General features: G+C 36.0%; 1 protein-coding gene across 6 annotated transcripts in view; it reads right to left on the bottom strand.

Annotated features, from left to right (window-relative positions):
• LOC144977143 (retinoblastoma-like protein 1) overlaps positions 1-21,938 on the bottom strand; it is a 49,370-nt gene that overhangs the window by 6,248 nt on the left and 21,184 nt on the right. For 4 of the 6 annotated variants that reach the window (XM_078922001.1, XM_078921998.1, XM_078922000.1 and 1 more), the window contains 16 exons: positions 21,259-21,425; positions 20,410-20,491; positions 19,940-20,095; positions 19,559-19,641; positions 18,837-18,957; positions 18,344-18,436; positions 17,531-17,654; positions 13,607-13,965; positions 9,304-9,567; positions 7,592-7,738; positions 6,599-6,688; positions 5,993-6,172; positions 5,407-5,478; positions 4,239-4,374; positions 3,293-3,435; positions 473-535 (listed from right to left, as the gene is read on the bottom strand). In XM_078922001.1, coding sequence (XP_078778127.1) covers positions 473-535; positions 3,293-3,435; positions 4,239-4,374; positions 5,407-5,478; positions 5,993-6,172; positions 6,599-6,688; positions 7,592-7,738; positions 9,304-9,567; positions 13,607-13,965; positions 17,531-17,654; positions 18,344-18,436; positions 18,837-18,957; positions 19,559-19,641; positions 19,940-20,095; positions 20,410-20,491; positions 21,259-21,425 — 2,280 coding nt within the window. The remainder of the gene's footprint in view (positions 1-472; positions 536-3,292; positions 3,436-4,238; positions 4,375-5,406; positions 5,479-5,992; positions 6,173-6,598; positions 6,689-7,591; positions 7,739-9,303; positions 9,568-13,606; positions 13,966-17,530; positions 17,655-18,343; positions 18,437-18,836; positions 18,958-19,558; positions 19,642-19,939; positions 20,096-20,409; positions 20,492-21,258; positions 21,426-21,938) is intronic. The other 2 variants (XM_078922003.1, XM_078922002.1) reach the window with 1 other exon arrangement.

The following is a 21,938-nucleotide window of genomic DNA, read 5'->3' as shown; positions in this document are numbered from 1 at the left end:
AGTAATATTGTCTTCAAGGTACCCTGCCCAAGAACAAATTGCAAGGACCCAAGTTTTGAGATAATTTACCAACCACTAACAATGCACGCTCAACACCAGTTGAATTTGTTACAAGACAGGACATCATTTTCAGTTACCATCAATCTCAGACAAGATATGGCCATTGAGCTACAATCCAAAATAGATTACAGTAAGTGTCAACAGTGATAATGTGTGCATTAAATAAATAAAATAAATAAATTGCCTTTATTCATCCATAAGGGGGAAATTTTTCTTTATGATCTTTTCCATGGAAAGACTGGAATAACCCTTTCGGGGATAAAGCAAAGACCATACCGATGAGCCATGCTGTCCCTATAATATATTTTTTAAAAGAGGTTGATGATGATGATGATGATGATGGTGAGGAGAAAAAAAAATCATAAGAAAAGAAAGTTAAAAAAGGGTGAAACTTAAATAAGCTGAGACTCACAGATTGCTCTCCAGGTTTGTCTGCAAACTGTAAGGCAAAATATCGGATTTTCTTTAAGAAGACCTGAGAAAAAGAGAGAAAAAATAGGGAAAAAAGGGTCAAAATGACTTTGAATTGTGATCTGTGACACAAAGGTAAGGTACCTATTCTTTACCATGGCTGAATAGAGGGGGAAACAGTTTTCAAAATAAACAATGCAGTTCTCTCAATATCAGATTCAGTGACTTTTCCCCAAGTACTGAATTCTTTAATCAAGAATTTTATACAACCCAAACAGGTGAATTTTAATTCTGATCTTGATCTCTGCAACCCAGAATTTTTAAAATTCCAAACTTAGACCTTAGTTACTCCTGTGTCTTTGACACATTGGGCCATCCAGATTCTCCTTTCCTCCCTGTCCCGTGATGCCATGTATGCCTCATCCCATGTCATCTCCCCAGTTTAAAGGCCTTTTTCGACAGTTACTTTCCACATCGTCTTTGATCATCCTGTTTTCGTCTGTTGCTAGCCTTCTTCCATTCAAATGCTTTTTAGGATAAGCGACCATCTTTTATGCGGAGGACGTGTCCTAGCTAGCTGAGACGGCGTTATTGTATGATCTTAATGTCCTGCATTCCAGTTCTTTTTAGAATTTCAGCAATTGTTACGTGGTCTAAGTAGCTGACATTGAGTAAGTTTTCTTAGGCATCTTTGTTGGAATGCGTTGAGACGTTTTTTGTCTTGTGCATACATTTGTTGTGTTTCACTTCCGTATAAAGGGAATGATAAGATTGTTGCTTTAAAGATGTTGAATTTGGTCTTCAGTTGGACAGTCTTTGATTTCATTATTTTGTATAATTTTCCAAATGCTGCATTTGCTTTTCCTATTCTGAATGTTATTTGATTACTTATGCCACCATCACCTCTAATTTTACTTTTTAAATTTGTAAAATCCTCAGTGTGTTTGATCTTTTCTCCCAAAACAATTTCTGGCATCATCCAGCATGATGTCATTATCTCACATTTCTTTACATTAAATCTCAGTCTAACTTAATCTACGTTTTCTTGTAGTGAAGTCGTGGCCTGTTGTAGGCTGTCTCTTGTGTCTGCAATAAGAACGATGTCATCGGCAAAGTCTAAATATTTCAATTTGTTGTTGTCATTGAGGGTTATTCCATTGTTTTGTCCCTGCTTTCTCATTACATAATCAATGATGAGTATGAAAAGGAAAGGGGAAAGAATGCAACCTTGTTTTAGTCCTGTTTCCAAGAGGAAAGATTTTGCGAGTTCATTGTAAATTTTTTTTTTTTACACAGCAACTTGAATTATTATATAAAGCTTTCATCACATGGATGACTCTCAGTGGTATACCATAAATTTGTAATGTGCACCACATGCTATCTCTTTGAATACTATCCAATGCCTTTTGAAAGTCGATGAAGATTTAACGGGTAGTTCCATTCATTTGATTTTTCAATTAATTGACATATGGTAAAAATAAATAGCATACATAAACGATCTCCTCTGAATCACACTGATAGTCACTTAATTTGTCATCAAGTATCATTTTGATTCTTCCTAATATCGGTGCTGATATTGCATGCACTATTTCATCGGGTGTTATTTGGTCAGTATTGATATCTTGTAGAATGTATAAGTTTTCAAAATTTAGCTGTTTGTCCGGTGTAGGTTGATTGAGGACTTCTTTAAAATGTTCAACCCACCTGTTTTTGACTTCATTTGTTTTCAAGGAATTTCCATTCTTGTCTTTTATGAGCACTTGAGGTTTATTTCCATTTTTCACTCTTTAATAATTCTAGATACTGTTCTTGTACCATTCACACTTGCTGCTTTTCCGCTTCTTTTGTCTTATTCTCTATCCAGTTTTTCTTGTCTACCCTTGCCAATTTTTTTAACAGTTTTGTGGAGTTCTCTGTATTCCTCTGTTTGCCTAATGCTTTGTCTATCTTTACTCGTTTTCTATTCCAAATTAGTGCAACTAATTTGGGAAAGAAGTCCATCAGAGCCAAAAAGACTCATGAAGACTCATGGAGTTTATCCCAGTTTTTATAACACTAAAATGATAATAGCAACTGCGTGCTACCCTTTGGATAGGACACTATTCTATTGCAAAGTCTTTTCTGCCAATTTAATTAATCCATCCACCCAATCAATGTTGGGTGGACAAAGGAATCAGTTCGCGAGTGAAGCAAATGCTATACAAACTGAACTATCAGGAGCCCAATTGGTAATTTAGAAAATTTAGTAACTTCAACAAATCTGCATATTTTTAAATAATAAGATTAGGCAGCAACGAATTTCTTGTAAATCTAATTACATTGTTGTTGTTGCTAATCTAAAAGGTTTTGAACTTGTGCTCCATTGCCCATTGCCATACAGTAGTATGTTCAGGTGATATCTTGTTCTATTTTCTATTTAACTGTGTCGCATAATATTCATATTGGGAAATTGCGAGAGAGAAAAAATCAACATTCATCCAAAATGTTGATCATCCATCTCTGAATTGACGCTTCAAAAAGCTTCAGAATTAATATAGTGCAGTCACATTTGGGCACTTCAATAATAATAATAAATGACATTTGTATAGCACCGTACCCTAATTTCATTAGGCCATAGGCGCTCTACAAATTTCTTACTCTAAAATAATATTTTCATCAATTTCAATAAACAATTTTGTTAAAAAATCAATATTTGAAGGGGGAAAAATATGAAAAATCAAAATTTGAAGGGGGAAAAATATGAATTGACAAAATTTGGCAACTACAAAATCTGTATGTACTGATCAAATCTCCATGAGTGGCAGGTCAGGTCATGGCTTACCAGGTTGTAAAACATGATGAGATCACCCCTCTCTGCTACTCCCTCAAAGTCAAAAGAGGAGCCAGGGCCAGACTGTTGTGTGGGGGTTGGTGGTTGACTACTGGGTCGTGGGCCAGGGAGTGTGCTGGATGACCGCACCAATTCTGTGAAAAGTGCAATATAAGTAACATAAACAAACAAGTTATAATGACTAGAGGTACAGGATGAGACATTTTTTGCAATGTAAAGTCCCCCGCCCCCCCCCCCCCCCCCCCCCCCCCCCCCCCCCCCCCTTTTTCCCCGCCCCTGCAAATAATAAGAAGTTAAATTAAGCAACCCAACTTCAGATAGTGGTGATCACTAAAAATATGTAGTCAAAAATTAAATTAAGTCTCAAAGTGTATACAGGCCAGCCACATACAACAAAAGAATGAACAAAATAAATAAAAAACTTGTTTTCAAAAAATTCAAATTTCAAGAGAAAATCAACTAAAAATAAATGATGTATTAATCATTTTATCAGAACATCACTTAAAAATAATTTTCAATGGATTGCTGACATTGAGCGATCTTCGTCTTTTTCTTTCTTTATTTTATTTTCAAAATTAGACCTTGAAGACAAATTTTACCTCAGGATCAACAGAAAGAATTTCTTAAATACACAAAGGATTACCTTGGCCTGCCATTGCAACCATAAATGAAAAAAAAAATTTAAAAGGAGAAGTTCCTATGTCATGAATTGAGAAAAATGCAAGTTTAAGAATTACTTCTCAGTACCAAAGAATTTATATTAGCATATCTATGATCAAATATGAGCTGGAGTATCAGTAAAGACATTTAGACAACTGAGACTCAGATCCAAATGACTCGTGAAGCACAGGAATAATAAAAGATGAGAAAATAAAAACACACTACAAAGCAATTTACAAAATTCAGTCCACTTTTGACAAATGATAAAAAAGCTTACTCTTCTCTTTATCTTTAACATCAATTTTCATATCAAGATTGACAGGAGAGGAGGCACCACTGTTACTTTTACTACTGCTGTCACTGCTGCCTGAACTGTGCCTAAGTCGATCTTGGAGTAACACACTTCGATAAACCTGGTGAGATTTCAAAAGTATTTCATTACTTTTCCTCTCAAATAGAAGCTTATATGAAATTCGATATTTTCAAAAGTATGGATTTTGATTTTTTTTAAACTGATGTTATTTGATGAAATATCTGCTTTTAAAAAAACTACAGCATTTATATAGCGCAATATCCACTACACAAGATCAAAGTGCTTTACATGGGGCCCTTGCCAACAGCTAAACATAACATGTAGGATGAGACATGACCCCTGTTAGGCGATATTACAATTTTTTTAACACTGTTGACTGCCAGTTACTCACTTTACACTCGAGTATGGTGAGAGAATGTGAGTAAAGTTACTTTCCACATTTTTCAAGGTTTCAATTATGCATCTCTCTGAGGACTCGGACCCTGGACCTTCAAAGGGAGTATCATACCTTGACCCTGCGGTCTTTTGCAAAAAATATTTCAAAATTTTGCAAAGAAAATGATAGATTTTGCCGAAGTAAGTAAATTTTGCAGGTTTCTAAATATGTTGTTTCACACCTAACAACTAACGACATGCAATCCATGTAATAAAATATCCCACGGAATTACGCAATTTCAAACTCAAAATTATGGGACAAAAAATGACAAATTTTGCCAGAAATTATGCTGATTTGGAAATATGCACAAAGTTGGGAAAACAAAATTAAAATTAAAAATTGCTGTCAATGAAATTGCTATAATAAAGAAGTAAAAAATTTGGAAATGACCTTTTTATTTAAGGTCAAAAATTTGCAGAACGTGCAATGAAAATCAGAAAATTTTCCCTAATTTTGCAGCCGCAAGCTGTTCAAAAAACCGAGGGGCCAACAAACCCATATACCATATAGCCGCACTTCTTAATATCTTATAACCCTTCCTTTCAATTGAGTTATCTCTTGAATAGAAAATTTTAAGAAAATATTAAAGCAAGACACAAATAAAAATGTGAATTATTATACAAATCCCTGACTTCTTACAGAATGTCTTTGTGGCAATTTATCCAATCTTCTTTAAAATTTAAGAGTTTGACTCACATGACTTTGGGCTTGGGGCTGGAGACGGTAACACTTCATAATATTTTGGAATGTCAAGGTCTTGTCAGTCACCTATGTAAACACACAAAAAAAGATTATTTCAAGCACATTGTAAAATATGTGAAAAATTTTACAATCATGTGAATCAGAGAAGAAAAGACAACAAAATCAAAGTAATTCAAATCACTCAGTTGAAAAGCTAAATTGAAAAAAAAAGAAATTATCTGAAATCTGCATTGTCATGCAATGGATCAGTCCAGTGAGTAAAATAAAAGTTGGTTATATTTATAGTTCATTTAACCTCTCTTGCAAAGTTCTTTTAAATATATCAATTGTCGCTGTATAAGTGGCTGGATAACATATTTTTTCTTACCACTTATTACAGTAGAGGGCAGTGGTTATAAAAGACAAGCGCAGATAGTAAAATAAAAGTTGGTTATATTTATAGTTATAACCTCTCTCATTTATATATTTTTTGTCACTGTAATAATCACTTCATTGAAATAATAAGAAAAAAATGTGTTATTTCCATCAAATCCTTTTTATGAACGTGATCATTTTAAGTTTACTCAACAGCATTCCCTACCTTTGCAATGAGATAAAGAGAACACATGATGAGCTGGTCAAGATGCCTGTCACACATAAGATGTATGTGGTTGACTAAGCCATGCTCAAAACAGGTCCAGATCTTTTGGATCAGGTCGTTGTCCTCTAGATCCAACTTCTCACATAAATCCCTCAGACGGACACTGGCCAAGTGGTAAACCTGGAATGTATTTGGAATTTATATATCTTTAAAAAAAAAAAAAAATCTGTCAAAGATCATAGCAAATCTTATCCCTGCTTAAAAATTCCAAATTTCGATAAAGAGCAGCCATCAACTTTTGATGTTGTGTATCTTTTTAGAATCAAATTCTCTTTCTAAACAGCTGCTGTAGGAGGTAATAAAACAAAACATGTCTGGTATACTGGATAATAATAAACTCAATCGAGAGTTAACAATCTGAAAAATTCTTTGAAATATTGCACAAGAACATAACAATATCCTCATGAATCTTTTACTATCTTTTTAAAAATCATCAATCACTATCCATATTACATAAAAGTACCCCATTAAAATTAGAATTGTTAATTGAATTACCGATTTAAAAAAAAAAAAAATTATGTATTAAACCTTTTTCTAACAACTCACCTTTCTGAAAAACAAAGATAAAGAGCCAGTTTTCTTAGGCATCATGTAGGTGTGATCAGCTCTCATCTCTGACTTAGCATTCCCTTTCAGCTGGAATAGAAACAGGAGAGAAAAAATGGCTGCATTTATTTTTAATGGCATATTCTCACCATGAGTGCAGACACAACAAAGGCATAGTAAAAGTTAGCTGAAAGTGATGGCAAAATAGCAGCAGAAATTTTTTTCTATAACAAGATTAGTCAAAGCGTACATGTTACTTGAAATCAGAATATATTTAAGACACAATTTATCATTTACTGATAAAAACTTCAGAATTTTCTTTCAAGTCACAGTTTGTATTTTTCCTTGGTCCTTTAACAGTGAGACTACATAACTTATTATAAGTCAGGACCTAATCATTTTGACAAAGACAGCAGGAATGAGGTGCAACTCGGGTATCACTCAAGCTCAGACCAAATTGTTGTTTTCGCTTTTTAAGTGAAAACAGTATGATCTAATGTCAGGATAAAGAGCAAAATCAAACCCAGTTTGTAAAGGGCTAAGCTCAAACTTAAGTTGATCTGAAGAATGAAGACTTTTTTTAATCGATATAAACGAGCTATAGATAGTAGTAGTCCTGTATGAAATACAGACCCGCCAATATTTCTAAATTTAAAATAAGGAATTTTAGATTAGCCAAACTCAAGGACAACTAAGAACAAATTCAGAGAGCAAATAGGAGAAAAAGTGCGTAAAGTTACAGGACTATTTTTTTTTCCACTTTAGTATCTTATCCTTGCAAGAGTTCTATTCAAAGATTAATAAACAATTAAAATTGTCTGTTGAACAAAACTAGAAAATGAATACTGGCTACTTGAGCCTTATGGCTCTGCAGGACTACGTGTATTGAACATTCTGACAGAAAGATCAAAGAGGGTTTGTAGTCCTTGAAATTTGTTTAGATTTAATATGTAATAAAGACCACAAATTAAAAAAATTAAAAAAGTGACTAACATAAGTAGAATTTGAATCTGATATGGTTATATCCATTTCCTCGGGACTAGCAGCTGTCGGTGCCTGTAAGGACGTGTTGTCATTTGGAGGATCAGAGGTTGTGTCATCATTTGACGATGGTTGGGAGATTTGGACTGGGATCAGGATCTGGATGGATAGGACATGTGGCATGTTTAACAATTACAACAATGCATGGGATTTTAAGCTTAAATGACATTTATAAGTATTTCTTTCAGCAATTATCTCTTTAAAATCATTTAGTAGGATTTCTATAAGCGCAAAAGCATATCAGAAAGTTTTAATGGATTTTCATTGTACAATTATACTTAAAAATTGCCACTTTCAACTTTTAAAAAATAAATGTAATGTGGTTCAAATAAATCAAATATCCATCTGAGACCAAAAAAAAATATTTTCAGAAATATTTTGGAGAAATAAAATATCCAAATATGAAGAGAAAATCAGAATTTGACAATCTATGGTGAACAAAAATTGAATTAAGGGTCAATACTTGGTCCACAATTTTTTGTGACTTTAAGAAGCTTTTCCCTCAAATCTTTTGGAGACAAGTCTCACTCACAGATTTTGGACCATGTGTCATTAGTAGTGTGATCGTATGGCTACATCTTCAGATTGAACATGGCCTACCATTACTTAAAATTATCCCTTGCTCTCAGGACCTTATCAAAACCACCAGTTTGTCATTAACTATGAAAGTCAGAGAAACTGATAAAAACAAATCAATTCTAAAAATTATTTGAGGGCCCAGGTCTGAGTTAGGTGTAAAATGAAAGGAAGAGAACAATTCCTATTTTGAAGGATGTGTATCTAGTGCTTGACATGGGAAGCTGCGTATCTTCGCTCCTGTTTGTTTGTGTTAAATGTTTACAGTGATTTTTTGGTTTATTTGGATTAATTCTTATAGAAGAAGAAGAAGAAGAAGAAAAAGAAGAAGAAGAAGAAGAAGAAGAAGAAGAAGAAGAAGAAGAAGAAGAAGAAGAAGAAGAAGAAGAAGAAGAAGAAGAAGAAGAAGAAGAAGAAGAAGAAGAAGAAGAAAAGGAGGAGGTGTTGCGGTCGTGTGAGAGCTTTCAAAGAAGAATATATATTTCGAAGAAAAATAATTATTTCGCATTATTTTTTTTCCGTCTCACATCCAGACGGAACCAATAAATCATAGGGAAAAAGGATTGAGACACGGAGAAATGCATGTGTGTCGGTAGCAAAATAGAGAGAAACCTTCCGGTCCGGGAAGCTCCGACAAACTTCTGTGCATGCGTTATATACTGACTAGGTATGTGTTCGACGACTTGCGCGAACTTCGTGACCCTCTCTCGCTGGCTGTGGCACAGTAGCCAGGCAGTGAATACATCCACGTCTAACGGAGCGTGTAGGTGGCATGATAATACTATAGCCAACTGATAGACGACCTAGTTTTGTTTTGTCTTTGATGCGACAAATAAAAAGTGTTTTGTTTTTTTAAGTCGGCATTTGAAACAGAATAAAATCTGATTTTTTCGAGGAACGAAATAAAAGTCTTTTATTTTACTTTTTATTGGTTCTGTGCTTTTGACGTTACGAATTTTATTTTTTCTATTAATTTTTTTTTTTAATATTAGCACTTATAGAGCAAAATCGTACTGTCGGAAATCCGACAATAGTCGGAAGATTTACAGGCCTGACTGATTAAAAGTAGAGGTGGCAAATTTGTTAACCTGCCGTCCATCCTCCATCATAGCCACAATTGCCTGCTGAGGTCTTGAGGTGGATCCTCCATTATCACTGTTGATACTGGCAGATGTTGTGGTGGTGGAGGCTGTCGCTGATGTGGTGTCGTTGCTGTTGGATGTTGTTGATGCTGGGATGTTGAGACTGGAATCATTGGAGTTGTTGCTACTATCTGGATCGGGCTGGGAGGACAAGGGTGATGAAGATGATGTGTTGCTGTCATTCACGGTGGGTGCAAGCTGGGCTGCAACCTGTCAAGAAAACAACAGGAAAGTAATGTAGAAGAGAGCCAATGTTGATCCTAACACTGAGCGCATGCTATGTTTTATGGTTATAAATTATGTTTGATGGGGTTGACGTTGTAACCTCTATAGCTCAAATATTATTTTGTTTGTTTTTAAGGGTTTTTACGGCACTTGCATCACAATTAGGACATTTCAGCGCCAGTAAAAAGAGAGATAATGGGATAGTTAAAAAGTTCTAGAATTACAATTAAAGCACCAAAGAAAAAGATAGACAAAAGGGGAACTGGTTCAAATGGAGAACAGATGTAGATTCCAAGAGCAAACTATCAGTGTACTTAGTTTGAGATATGTTTGTTTTGTTTTTAAGGGTTTTACGGCGCTTGCAACACAATAAGGTTATATCAGCGCCAGTAAAAAGGTAGAAAATGGGATAGTAAAAAGTTCTAGAATTACAATTAAAGCATCCAAGAATAAGGCAGACAAAGGGGAATTGGTTCAAATAGGGAACAGATGTAGATTTCAAGAGTACACTATCAGTGTACTTAGTTTGAGATCACCTAACTTCTCATCCAGACACAAGCACAGGCCCCCACTAAGAGGAATACACTCAAATGCTTTACAAATCATATATAATATAAAGAAAACACAATACAATGCATAACAGAGAGATGATTTACAAGGGAAAAAATATCATCTCCCAAAACTATAACTATACATTCGACTGTTTCCCTCCCAGCCAAGGAACTCCAGCAAGGATCAGGACAAAACTAAGTAATCTCATTCCAAAACAACGACAGGAAACAATTGGAAAACGGGTACGGGGGGATAGAAGACACAGCATGTACCTCCCTGCCCACTATGGGAGGTCAGGATCCCCACCCAGTAGTTTGAGATAACTTAAATGACTCATCCTGACACAAGCACAGGTCCCCACTAAGAGGAACACACTCAAATGTTTACAAATCATAATATATTTGTAAAACAAAAATAATACAGTGCATAACACAGAGATGATTTACAAGACAAAAAATATCATCTGCAAAATCTCTTACTATACATCTGACTGTTTCCCTCCCAGTCAAGATATCTGGTCAAAGCCAGGACAAAGCCAAGTAATCTCATTCCAAGACAAAGACTGAAGGCTCCTACCCCCAATAGCCCCAAAGAGGAATCATAGTACATAAAAAGCGGAATTTGAGACCAAAAAGCGGAATAAACTTACCAATATTAACTACGACATGATTTGCTGCAGATAATGTAATAGACAACCCAAAGTCCTCAAATGATATACTATAAAACTGTCTACAAAACTGCAAATTGTTTAAAGACTAAAAAGGGGGTCAAATAATAATAGAGGACACGGGCCCTGGCAGTCTCAGAGCAAATCATTAAATGATTGGATTTAACCTTGTCAGGACCTTTCTCCCCCCCCCAACACACACCTAATCAAACAAATGCGCATGCCGGCGCATGCATGCACACACACACACACACACACACACACACACACACACAGCGCTAAAATTAAATAGGGAAAGAAGCCTACTCAATAATACTACCAATTGGAGCCAACATATAATATTAATAGGTCATTTACCTCACATTGTGGAGCCAACAATAATAATAATACTTCGGTCATTGACTCCTCCGACCCCCTCCCTAAAATATAATATTACCTGACATCAACTGCAGACTATGAAGGGAATAGTCAGACATACAAAATGTGTGTTGATTGACCATAGAGGATGATGACGAAATAAACCATAGCTAACATTTTAAAATTATTTTTCTTGATTGAAAAGCGGAATCCTTGAAAGCGGAATCGCGGAATGTAGACCAATTAATAGGAATGATTCCGTGAAAAGCGGAAGGGTAGGAGCCTCTGGGCTTGCTACACTTTAAAATTATTACAGCACCAATAAAAATGAGGATGATAGGGATAGATCAAAAATTAATTATATATGTCCGCAATTACATATATGAGAAAAATAAGACAAGAGCAACTAGTTCAAACAGGGAGCAGAAGTAGGTTCTGAGAGAAATCTATCCATGCTCCAGCTTTAGTCCATTTTAAAATCCCATCTAGACATCATCATCACAGGATTTTGTCAAGTGGGATATACTCAAATGGTTATACTACAGTTCATTATCCTGACTAGACTAATTAAGGCTCGCTGTTTAAAAAATGTATGGAAGTCTAAAAACATACTCTGTAAGACAAAACTAAAACTTCTAAAAAACCTTAGTCATACCAGTTATGGCATACGGATTAGAAACATGGAAAATAGTAAAAGGAGACAACGGAAAGTTAAATAAGTTCTAGTCCAGATGTCTGAGATGGATATTGAACAACAAATAACAGGGTCATGTAAGCAACAAAGGACAATGATCAATGAGTGGTAAAGTCCTCAGAAACAGATGGAAATACATTGGCCACATATTAAGAAAAGAATTTAATAACTGTGACAACAATGACATGGAGATCATATTTCCAAGAGAAAATCAAATCTACTAAATATCAATACAGCAAAGATGGGCCACATCATGTCTCAATGAAAAACTCAAATCTATTACAGCAGGATGGGCTGTGTATCGTGTTGAAATAAAGAAGAAAGAACACTGAAATGAAGAAAGTTGTTGACAATGTCTCTTGTGAAAAACAGGAGTATCAGCTTGAACTGTATTCCATCACTCATTAGCAAATTTTACGCTTTAAAAAATTAATGGAAATCAGTGCTACTTTCATTCAAAACCAGCTCTGCCTATTGAAACTGCATAATGGACAACTTTGAGAATCAACATAAGTGCCTGCTCCACTCACTTTTCTGAATTAAAAAATTCACCCCATACACCGGAGCATACTCAATGTCTCAATCGTTTCTATGTTATATGTTTGTGTTGAGAATATTGGCTATTAAGCTTAACTGCTGGTCAAAATTATTCGCGATGGTGGTGTACGAACAAATCGGCGGTCTCAAGAAGTGGGTGAGAGAGGGATCTAGTAATGACTTTGAGTTTGAAACGAATATTTTTGTGTTCGTGGATAGCTCACACGGTAGAGCCACGCTCTCACCTGCCAGGCGGAGTTGTCGTACCAATAAGGTCGCAGGTTCAAACCCCACCATCGCCGCGAAAATTTTTATTCTCTATTGTCTTCTGGCACTTTTCTATTCACTTCATATCTTGTTGTTACCAACATAAGTGCCTGCTCCACTCACTTTTCTGAATTAAAAAATTCACCCCATACACCGGAGCATACTCAATGTCTCAATCGTTTCTATGTTATATGTTTGTGTTGAGAATATTGGCTATTAAGCTTAACTGCTGGTCAAAATTATTCGCGATGGTGGTGTACGAACGAATCGGCGGTCTCAAGAAGTGGGTGAGAGAGGGATCTAGTAATGACTTTGAGTTTGAAACGAATATTTTTGTGTTCGTGGATAGCTCACACGGTAGAGCCACGCTCTCACCTGCCAGGCGGAGTTGTCGTACCAATAAGGTCGCAGGTTCAAACCCCACCACCGCCGCGAAAAATTTTTATTCTCTATTGTCTTCTGGCACTTTTCTATTCACTTCATATCTTGTTGTTACCAACATAAGTGCCTGCTCCACTCACTTTTCTGAATTAAAAAATTCACCCCATACACCGGAGCATACTCAATGTCTCAATCGTTTCTATGTTATATGTTTGTGTTGAGAATATTGGCTATTAAGCTTAACTGCTGGTCAAAATTATTCGCGATGGTGGTGTACGAACGAATCGGCGGTCTCAAGAAGTGGGTGAGAGAGGGATCTAGTAATGACTTTGAGTTTGAAACGAATATTTTTGTGTTCGTGGATAGCTCACACGGTAGAGCCACGCTCTCACCTGCCAGGCGGAGTTGTCGTACCAATAAGGTCGCAGGTTCAAACCCCACCACCGCCGCGAAAAATTTTTATTCTCTATTGTCTTCTGGCACTTTTCTATTCACTTCATATCTTGTTTGAGAATAATATAATGTTTAGAACTCCTGTGCTTGAATGATGACATGAAACCCCAACTCACCTTATTGGGAACCAGGACGGTGTCTGAAATCCCTCCTTTCAACTGGCTTCTTAAAATGGATTTTACATTAGGTTTGCCTTGCTGAGTGCCAGCATAAACTGTCTGGTAGCTTGATGTTATCACTGTAATGGTGGGTGCCTGACTGGTGTTTTTGCCACCAACAACAGCTGTGTTTGCCGTTGTGGCAACACTCGTATTATTTGAAGAAGTGGAGCTAGTGCCAGTGCCAGATCCCCCCGGCTGTGAAAAAGGCAGAGTTGAGACGCTTGGACCTGCAAAAAGTCGCCGTTTTGCATTGCCTGGGGTAGGAGAGCTAAATCTGTCAGCTGCAGATGGAGGCCCCGGAGACAAGAGTGGTTCTGAAAGAAATTTAAAGAGGAAAACAAGTCTAAGCAATGTGAGGCAGGCCTAGAAGTGATTCAGGAAAATATTTTTCCCTGCTTTTTCCCGGTTTTTTCCAGGCTCTAGGGAAAATTTTAAGGTAGTAATTTTCAAGCATATCCATCAAATCTAGACCAGTTACCACTACCAGTAGTGTGTTCGATGAGGGACATACTGGTATATGTGGGAAACCCTATTATAAATAAAAGAAATACGAATACCTTGAATCGACAAAGCTATCAAATTCTAAAAGAAATGGCTTATTGAATAATAAAATGTGTACAAGTACTCACAGTGTTGTTTATGTTGAATATCTGTTTAACTCTCTAGGAGCAGTAATGTCCAAATTGGTATATATCAATTTAAGATTAAAAGAAAGTTTGTAATCCATTGTCCATAATCCAAAAATAGAAATCAGCACAGTATACACAAAAATGTAAATTGAAAAATAAAAATCCTCTATACAGACTATAATTACACTATTTACATCACATTTTCATTTACAATGTTAACACTGCTTCATTTCAAGCAGCTTTTCATCAAGCTGCTTCTCCACCTTTTCCTTCTCTGCCTCCTTTTCTCTCATTGTTTTTCTAAGACTATTTGAATGAGTAATGAAAGATATTTTCCTTTGCTCTTCAGCCTGCTTGGCATACTCATCAGCACTGGCTGAAAGGGCTTTAATATCTGTTTCTAGTGCAGCTTTTTTAGATTTCAGCCCATCTATCTCCTCTACCAAATTCACTCTCTTCACTCCTCTTGTCTTCTCTTTTTCTTTCTTGCGCTGTTCGTCTAGGTATATCTGGTATTGCTTGTGCGCACTACTAGCAGATACCAACATGGCCGGGGTGACATGTATATTGTCAAGACCTCCTGCCTGACGAATAGAGTCAACAACGAGGCGTCTGGCAACAAGGGTTCTTTCGGTCAAATTTGGATCTTCTATCTCCTTGTTGACAGAAAATCCTCGCTCCACTGTAGCCTGTCCATGTGAGAGGAGAAGGAGTGTTTTAATCACTTTCCACAGTCTACCAAACTCATTATTACACCCAAGGTGTGTATAAAAAACACATCTAACCGATCTCTGTCCATGGAAAAGGAGGACAGAGCTCCACTTGTAGTCACTTTATCCACAAAGTCTGAAAAATTTTGGAGGACTTCGTCACATTCCTCTCCTTTAAACTGTCTTTTGGAAACCAGCCCAATCAAAATTCTGTTTAGTTTGGCCTTAGCCTCACTCTTGCTTTCTAAAATGTAAGCTGGATCTAAAAAAGACATGTCCTTCACCAGGCTGTAATGAAGAGGGGATTTTAGGTGGAATTTTGTCATGAAAGCAACCAGTATTTTCTTTGCATCATCTCTAAACTGCATTATCTGCAAATCAGAAGCCTTTTTTTCCCTCTTCAACCTTTTCAGTAGGTTCTCTGCCACAAAACCAACATCAACATTGTGTGCTGTTTTATGATTCGCAGCGTTGTCAACTTTGAATCCAAGTATATCTTTTGAAGATTTCAAAATGTCAAGCTTCTCTTGCTTAATAAATCTTCCAAGAAGTTGAAAAGAAATGCTGTGCAGATCTCTGTGCAAGAATGGCATCATTGGTTTGTCGGTCTGGTACTTGGTGAGGAATGGTTCAACCTGCTTGTTGAGTGAGACAAAGAATGCCAGTTTTGCAGGCAAGAACACATCCTTGAGTCCGTCTTGTACAACACTGAACGATTCGGTACAAGGCTTGGTGAACCTGCCTTTAATGCATTGCTCAACGTAGGTGGAAATATGTGCTTGCAAAAATTCAGTGGGAAAATGCTGCTCCCTGTGCAGTTAATATAGTCTTCTCTCCTAGCAGGAGTGTCTGTAGCGTGACCAAGAAATTTTGATGTAAAGAATTTAGTCTTCACATACTCACAGTCCCACAGACGAACATAAAAGTCCATTTGTTTGTTTTGATAAGATTTGTTCATACTCTCATCAAAGAGCAGAACAAATGGCTCCTTTGCTAGCTGCTTTGACAACAGGGAGCTGAAGTAAGGTGCCAGTCCAAAAGATGTCAGATATGATGTTTTGCGGTCAGAAAGGCTAAAATTCTTGGCAATTGTACTGTCCTTAAAAACACGTTGAAACACCTTATTTATTCCTGTGTTAGACGCAAAACTGTGGTGTTTGTCAATGGTGTGGAGAGTCCATAGTATCTCACTCTCTAGTAGATCTTCTTTGGAAACAAAGTTGTCCAGTGTAGCCTGACCAGAGGTTGAAGGTGCTGCTGAGGAAATAGAAGACGCTGATGATGAGGCAGGTGTTTCTGAAGAAGATGTGGAAACATGGTAATAGTCTCTCTACGAATGCGGACCGGACTTTGCTGATTGGGTCGATCGTCATAACATAGTAGTGTGAGGAAGCCATAAGAGTAAGAGGCTGCTGCCATGCTCTAAGCCGATCGTTCGCAGGTTGGGTAATGATTACGCGGAAGAATACATGTTGGGTTGTTGTTCACCTAAATTTTTCTCACGGCTTTTTCCCGGCCCAAGACAATTTTCACCAATTTTCCCGGCTTTTCCCGGTCGGGAAATTTCAAAATAAAGTTCCCGGCTTTTCCCGGTTTTCCCGGCCCACTTCGAGGCCTGGTGAGGACCTGGCAAATGTTATGCAGTAATAATTGGACAAACAATGTTTTGTTCGTTTTAGAAGTATGATGGTACTTGAGACACTAAGTAATTTCAACACCAGTAAAGAGATAGAAACTAAAAGACACCAGATCAAAACTTACCAACATCAAAACGTGAGAAAGATAAAATGAACGAGCTCAAACAGAGAACAGGAGAGGATTCATGAGTAATCCATCCATGTCTAGATTGAAACCATCTAAAAGCCCCACCAGATACTAGCAATAGATCCCATCACCTACTCAAATGTTTACAAAATGCATATTTATCAGAAAATACATTCATATATATCAAAAAGAGAAGATTTATAAGGACAAAACCATCCTTCACTAAAAAAAAAAGAAAGGAAATTAATAAAATAAATAAACGCAACAGATTCCAGGCAGGGTCTAGGTAACACCAAATGGTCTCCTTCCAGAGCAAGGAAAGACAAATGATATCGGGGGGTGTATAAAGAGATTGCAAGATTATGGAAAGATGTAGAACACATCAGCCATGGTGGTCAAGATTTGCATGTCTTAAGGGGAATTCCAAATATCTTAGCAAAAATCTTAACCGCGATCTTCACACAAATACAAAACAATTTCATTTACTCAGACTAAATTAATTCAAAATTATCCAAATTCATTGCATACAACAAAAAGGATCCTGTTGCTTGGATTTTTGCTGCCTATCCTTTATACAAAACACCATTTGAAATTGGAAAATGAAACAAAATAATATTATATCAAATTTGCATTAAGATAACATTGGATTTTCTTACCGATATTCTATTCATATGGTTGTTGTTACTTTTTTGAGATATACAGAGTGAGAAGAGAGAAGAGAGGATGGGGGATTGAGAGCAAGGAGTTGAAAAAATCTCCCATCATTGGTAAATTACCTCTTGAGTTAGGTTTGACATCCGCAACCAAAGACCTCAGTCTTGGATGCTGTGGAGTTGTAGCTGTTTGACGAGATTTGACAGAGATCACGATGTTGGCGTCCAGATGATGTGCTGGCATAACCTATAACAAAGATAAAGTGTGACAAGTGCAATCTTGAAAAGGTATAGAACTAGAAAGGTACAACCATATTTCAATGACTCAAACTCATCCATTCACAGATATTCTTGCCTATCGACCAATTTAAAAAAAAAAAAAAGAAAATAATCATCTAGGAACCAATCAACAAAGGCTTTATATAGTTTTAGTAAATCTTGCTAAATCACTGGCAAATTGTATCTTGATTGCCATCTCCTGCAAGATCTGGAAGTTTCAAGTGTGCACATTACACCCACCATGCTGTCAACAAAGCTAAACATATTACAGAAAATGGATACACAATTTCATTCTCATGAAAATATGAGCCCCATAATGAGCATTCTTTGATTGCTGAGAATAACAAAACTAATACCAGATTCCAGTACAACAATGACAATATGCCATGACCAAAACAAAAATATGAAAAGTGGTAACTTTTTAATTCTTACACATCAAAATTACACCTAAAAGTGACTTTGATAAAAGCAGAAACTCTGACACAAACTGGTCATCAATTCTATTTACCAATCTTCTGATGACTGTTTAATTAATTGAAGCAGTGAGTTTGTTGTGTAGACACTAAAACTGAACATTAGATCAAAGTATCCTATCTGATTCACTGTTAAATGACCTCCATTGAAATTGAAACCAAGAGAGAGAGGGAAATAACATACCTCACCACACTTGGGAATAGGTTTCTCTTTTATTGCTTCCCATAAAGGAGAATCGCTTTTCCAGGCATAACTTTCCAGAATACTCTCCTCTATCTGTAAATGAGCAATGCAAGATAAATATTTCATAAAAGAATAAAAGTGACCATATAATCTCAATTCATTATGCATCCAATACTTTTCTTAGTCAGGGTACACTGCTCCAGCACAGGACAATTTTGTGGTTTTCTAACTTTCTGGTGAAGTTTTATTGCACTCTAACTTCATACCATGTTAATCATTTTCACCAAAAAGTCGGGACATATCACTTTTACTGACGCCCAGATGAAAACAGACATGTCTAGAGTTGTGGTCAAATAAATGGGGGGGGGGGGGGGGGGGGGGGAAGAAAATATCATTTGAAAGAAATCAAGTCAAGTCATTATGGATTAAACAACGATATGAATTAAAAAACAAGAAAGAAAAAAAAAGAATCTGAAATTTCTGTAAAACATACGTGGTTGAGGTGTTTGACTACATCCCTCGATAGACCTTTTTCAGCACGGATGATGATCTCTATGACTTTGTAGAACTGATATGGACTGAGTTCAAATATATCCACAATCCAAGGGAAAGTTCTGGGTGGGTTTAAAAATAAATTCATAAACATTCTTGTTACTACAAAAGTACAAAAAAAAAAAAAAACATATTCAAACACTTTGGGAAATTTTCATTTGATTATGTTTCTTTGTCCATCACAAAGTGATTAATTAATCCAGACAAAGTGTATTCAAACAATTCAAATCCTGTATATGCAGATCAAAGACATAACTACTGGAAAAAGATGATTCACTTTCCCTCAAAAGGTTAAATAGTGCTTGATTATGTTTCTTTGTCCATCATAAAGTGATTAATTAATCCAGACAAAGTGTATTCAAACAATTCAAATCCTGTATATGCAGATCAAAGACATAACTACTGGAAAAAGATGATTCACTTTCCCTCAAAAGGTTAAATAGTGCTTGATTATGTTTCTTTGTCCATCATAAAGTGATTAATTAATCCAGACAAAGTGTATTCAAACAATTCAAATCCTGTATATGCAGATCAAAGACATAACTACTGGAAAAAGATGATTCGCTTTCCCTCAAAAGGTTAAATAGTGCTTACATTCGAGTTATTTGATCAATTCACGACCACACAAAAGAGGTACATTTGCACTAGTTTAATATGCACTACCTTTGTGAGTTGTAAGAAAAGATGACAATCTCCAAACAGCAAGCAAATAAAGATCTGTGGAAGCTTTCATTTTCTAAGAGTGCCTGGAAAAAGAAAAAAAAAGCAAAGACAATTGTCAGAATTACAGAAAACAGTTTCCATCACCACTATATTCTTTATAATCTAGTGCACATTCAGAGCTTGAAAATTTTCTGTAAAGTGTTGAAAATGAATGATGATTAAAGTGTCCAGAGCACAGAAAATACTTGCATCATAATTATTTTAATAAAATCACCCAACACCCATCATAATGACATTTGTTTTCAAGAGTTTTACTACGCACAAAATGCTTCTAGGTCATAACAGCTCCAGAAAAAATAGGATTGGACATTTAAGGCTTACCAACAAATCAACTTTATGATGGTCATTCGTCTTCAAGCCCAATCTCCGTCTTTCACCATCTGTCACCTCTTCCAAAGTTTTGTAATACAAACTTTCACCAAGTTGTAGTCGCCTCCTTGCAAAATCGATATGCGCACCTGGGTCATTTTTTGTGGACTGAGAAATAAAAGGATGTAGAATAGAATTATATCATCCTAAAATCTAAAGTTAAACCGATTTTTAATTTTTTTAAAAAGACCAAAAAAAAAAAACAACCTGATCAATTATGGTTGTAATGAGTGTGCACAACAAACTCTCAAGTCAGAAATCATTCTTGTATGCAAATGAGCAAAAGATCACAAATTTGAACAAAGACACGATTCACTCAAGTAAAAACAATTCGTGATGTAAATGAAAAAAAAAAAGCATTTTCTGGTACAAGTGGACATGATAAAATCCTCTGTTAACAGCCAGCATTGAAAGTGGATTACCTTAATATAATGTTGACAGAATAACTCTCCCATCTCTTTCACTCTTTTAATGATATCCTCTGTCGGGTCTTGACTACATGATCTGTGTAAGAAAGAGATATTAATTTATATCCCCAGACGAAAAAAAAAAAGGAAAAGCAAAAACTTTTTCAATCGCAAACTTTTGCTAGGGGTAATTCTTTGAAGCTGAGGCCTCAAATAATGCATGGAGATCGGATTGAGGTCAATCAAATTTTTGAGGAAAATAAAAGTTTTCACCAACATTTTGACCATTTCATTAACTTTGAAATTACAATCCTCCAACAATAAATAGCCAATCATTTAGCACAATGACATAACCATGACGTTAAAGGGCAACCGGCAACCCCTTTAGTTTCCATTTGATTGGTCCTGAAGAGAAACTCCCAAGATATGAAGCACAAAATAAAGATAAAGCGGCACTCTAGCATTAATGTCACTTCCCATAGTATCAACTAAAATAAAAACAGATAAGTTTTAAGATGACGCTTAAAACAAAAAGAACCAGTCCAAATGCTGAACCCTACGGAACCCCACCACAATCAAGAGCAATCTCATCAGATCTATATTCATCCACTATAATCATTTGTCTACAATAATCCAGAAATGATCTAAACCATTTAATCACATACCAATACATAACCAAAAAAATAATATATTCTGTCATTTTAAAAAAAATCCCTATTTGACTGTCCCCCTCTCAGTGGGAGGATACTTTTTAGAATAAAGACAAAAAAGGAAATAGAATAGCATTTTTTTATACTAGAGAAAATGCTACTTAATAGAGTAACAAGAGTTGCCCATTAAACCATCTAATTCTCCTTAACTTACTTAAATATATCTTTGAGAATGTCTGAGGGAGAGGTTTTGGTGCCAGATAACAGGGCCTGTAGCCTAGATACACTCTGTGTGGCGGTGGAGACCGGAGTCACACTCAAGTCTTTTTCCTTCAGATAACGACGGCCAGTCAAAGGGGTGGATGGTGTCAAGGATTTCGTCTGTAATAGAATAATAAGTTTCAATCAATCAAACAGAAGTATTTAAAAAGATTTTAAGCATAAGTTTAACACTCTTATCAACATATTCTAGGTAGCAACCACATTTAAAGTCCATCTGCAAGGCAATATGACTATAGGGAAATTAAAGTCTGAGATAACTTAATAAAATCTTATAGTCCTCACTGGGTCACAAGCCAACATCAATATCAAAAATGAAGATAGGAAAACACATGATGCCTCTAAGGCACTATTTGTTCTTTTGGATAGACAGTACTGTTACTGGTCAGGTGCTCGTTTTACTTCTGAATAAATGAGAGAATTTAAGCAAAAAGCCTTCTCCAAAGACTCAACCAGAAATCCAAAGGTCAAAAGCCAAAAGCAATAAAAAATTTTAAAAAGTTCAAATCTGTGTCAACCAAAGCCGTATGATTTCCATCCTTAATCTTATAGAATATCACTTTAAAATAATTTAGAATTCATGTGAATTACCTAGTTAAATATGGTCAAAAATCG

Source organism: Berghia stephanieae, chromosome 7 (genome assembly GCF_034508935.2).
Source record: "Berghia stephanieae isolate SIO BIC M18660-M18661 chromosome 7, UCSD_Bste_1.3, whole genome shotgun sequence".
NCBI classification, from domain to species: Eukaryota; Metazoa; Mollusca; class Gastropoda; order Nudibranchia; family Aeolidiidae; genus Berghia; species Berghia stephanieae.
Note: the sequence above shows the minus strand (reverse complement) of the source record. Positions and strands in the feature narration are given on the sequence as shown.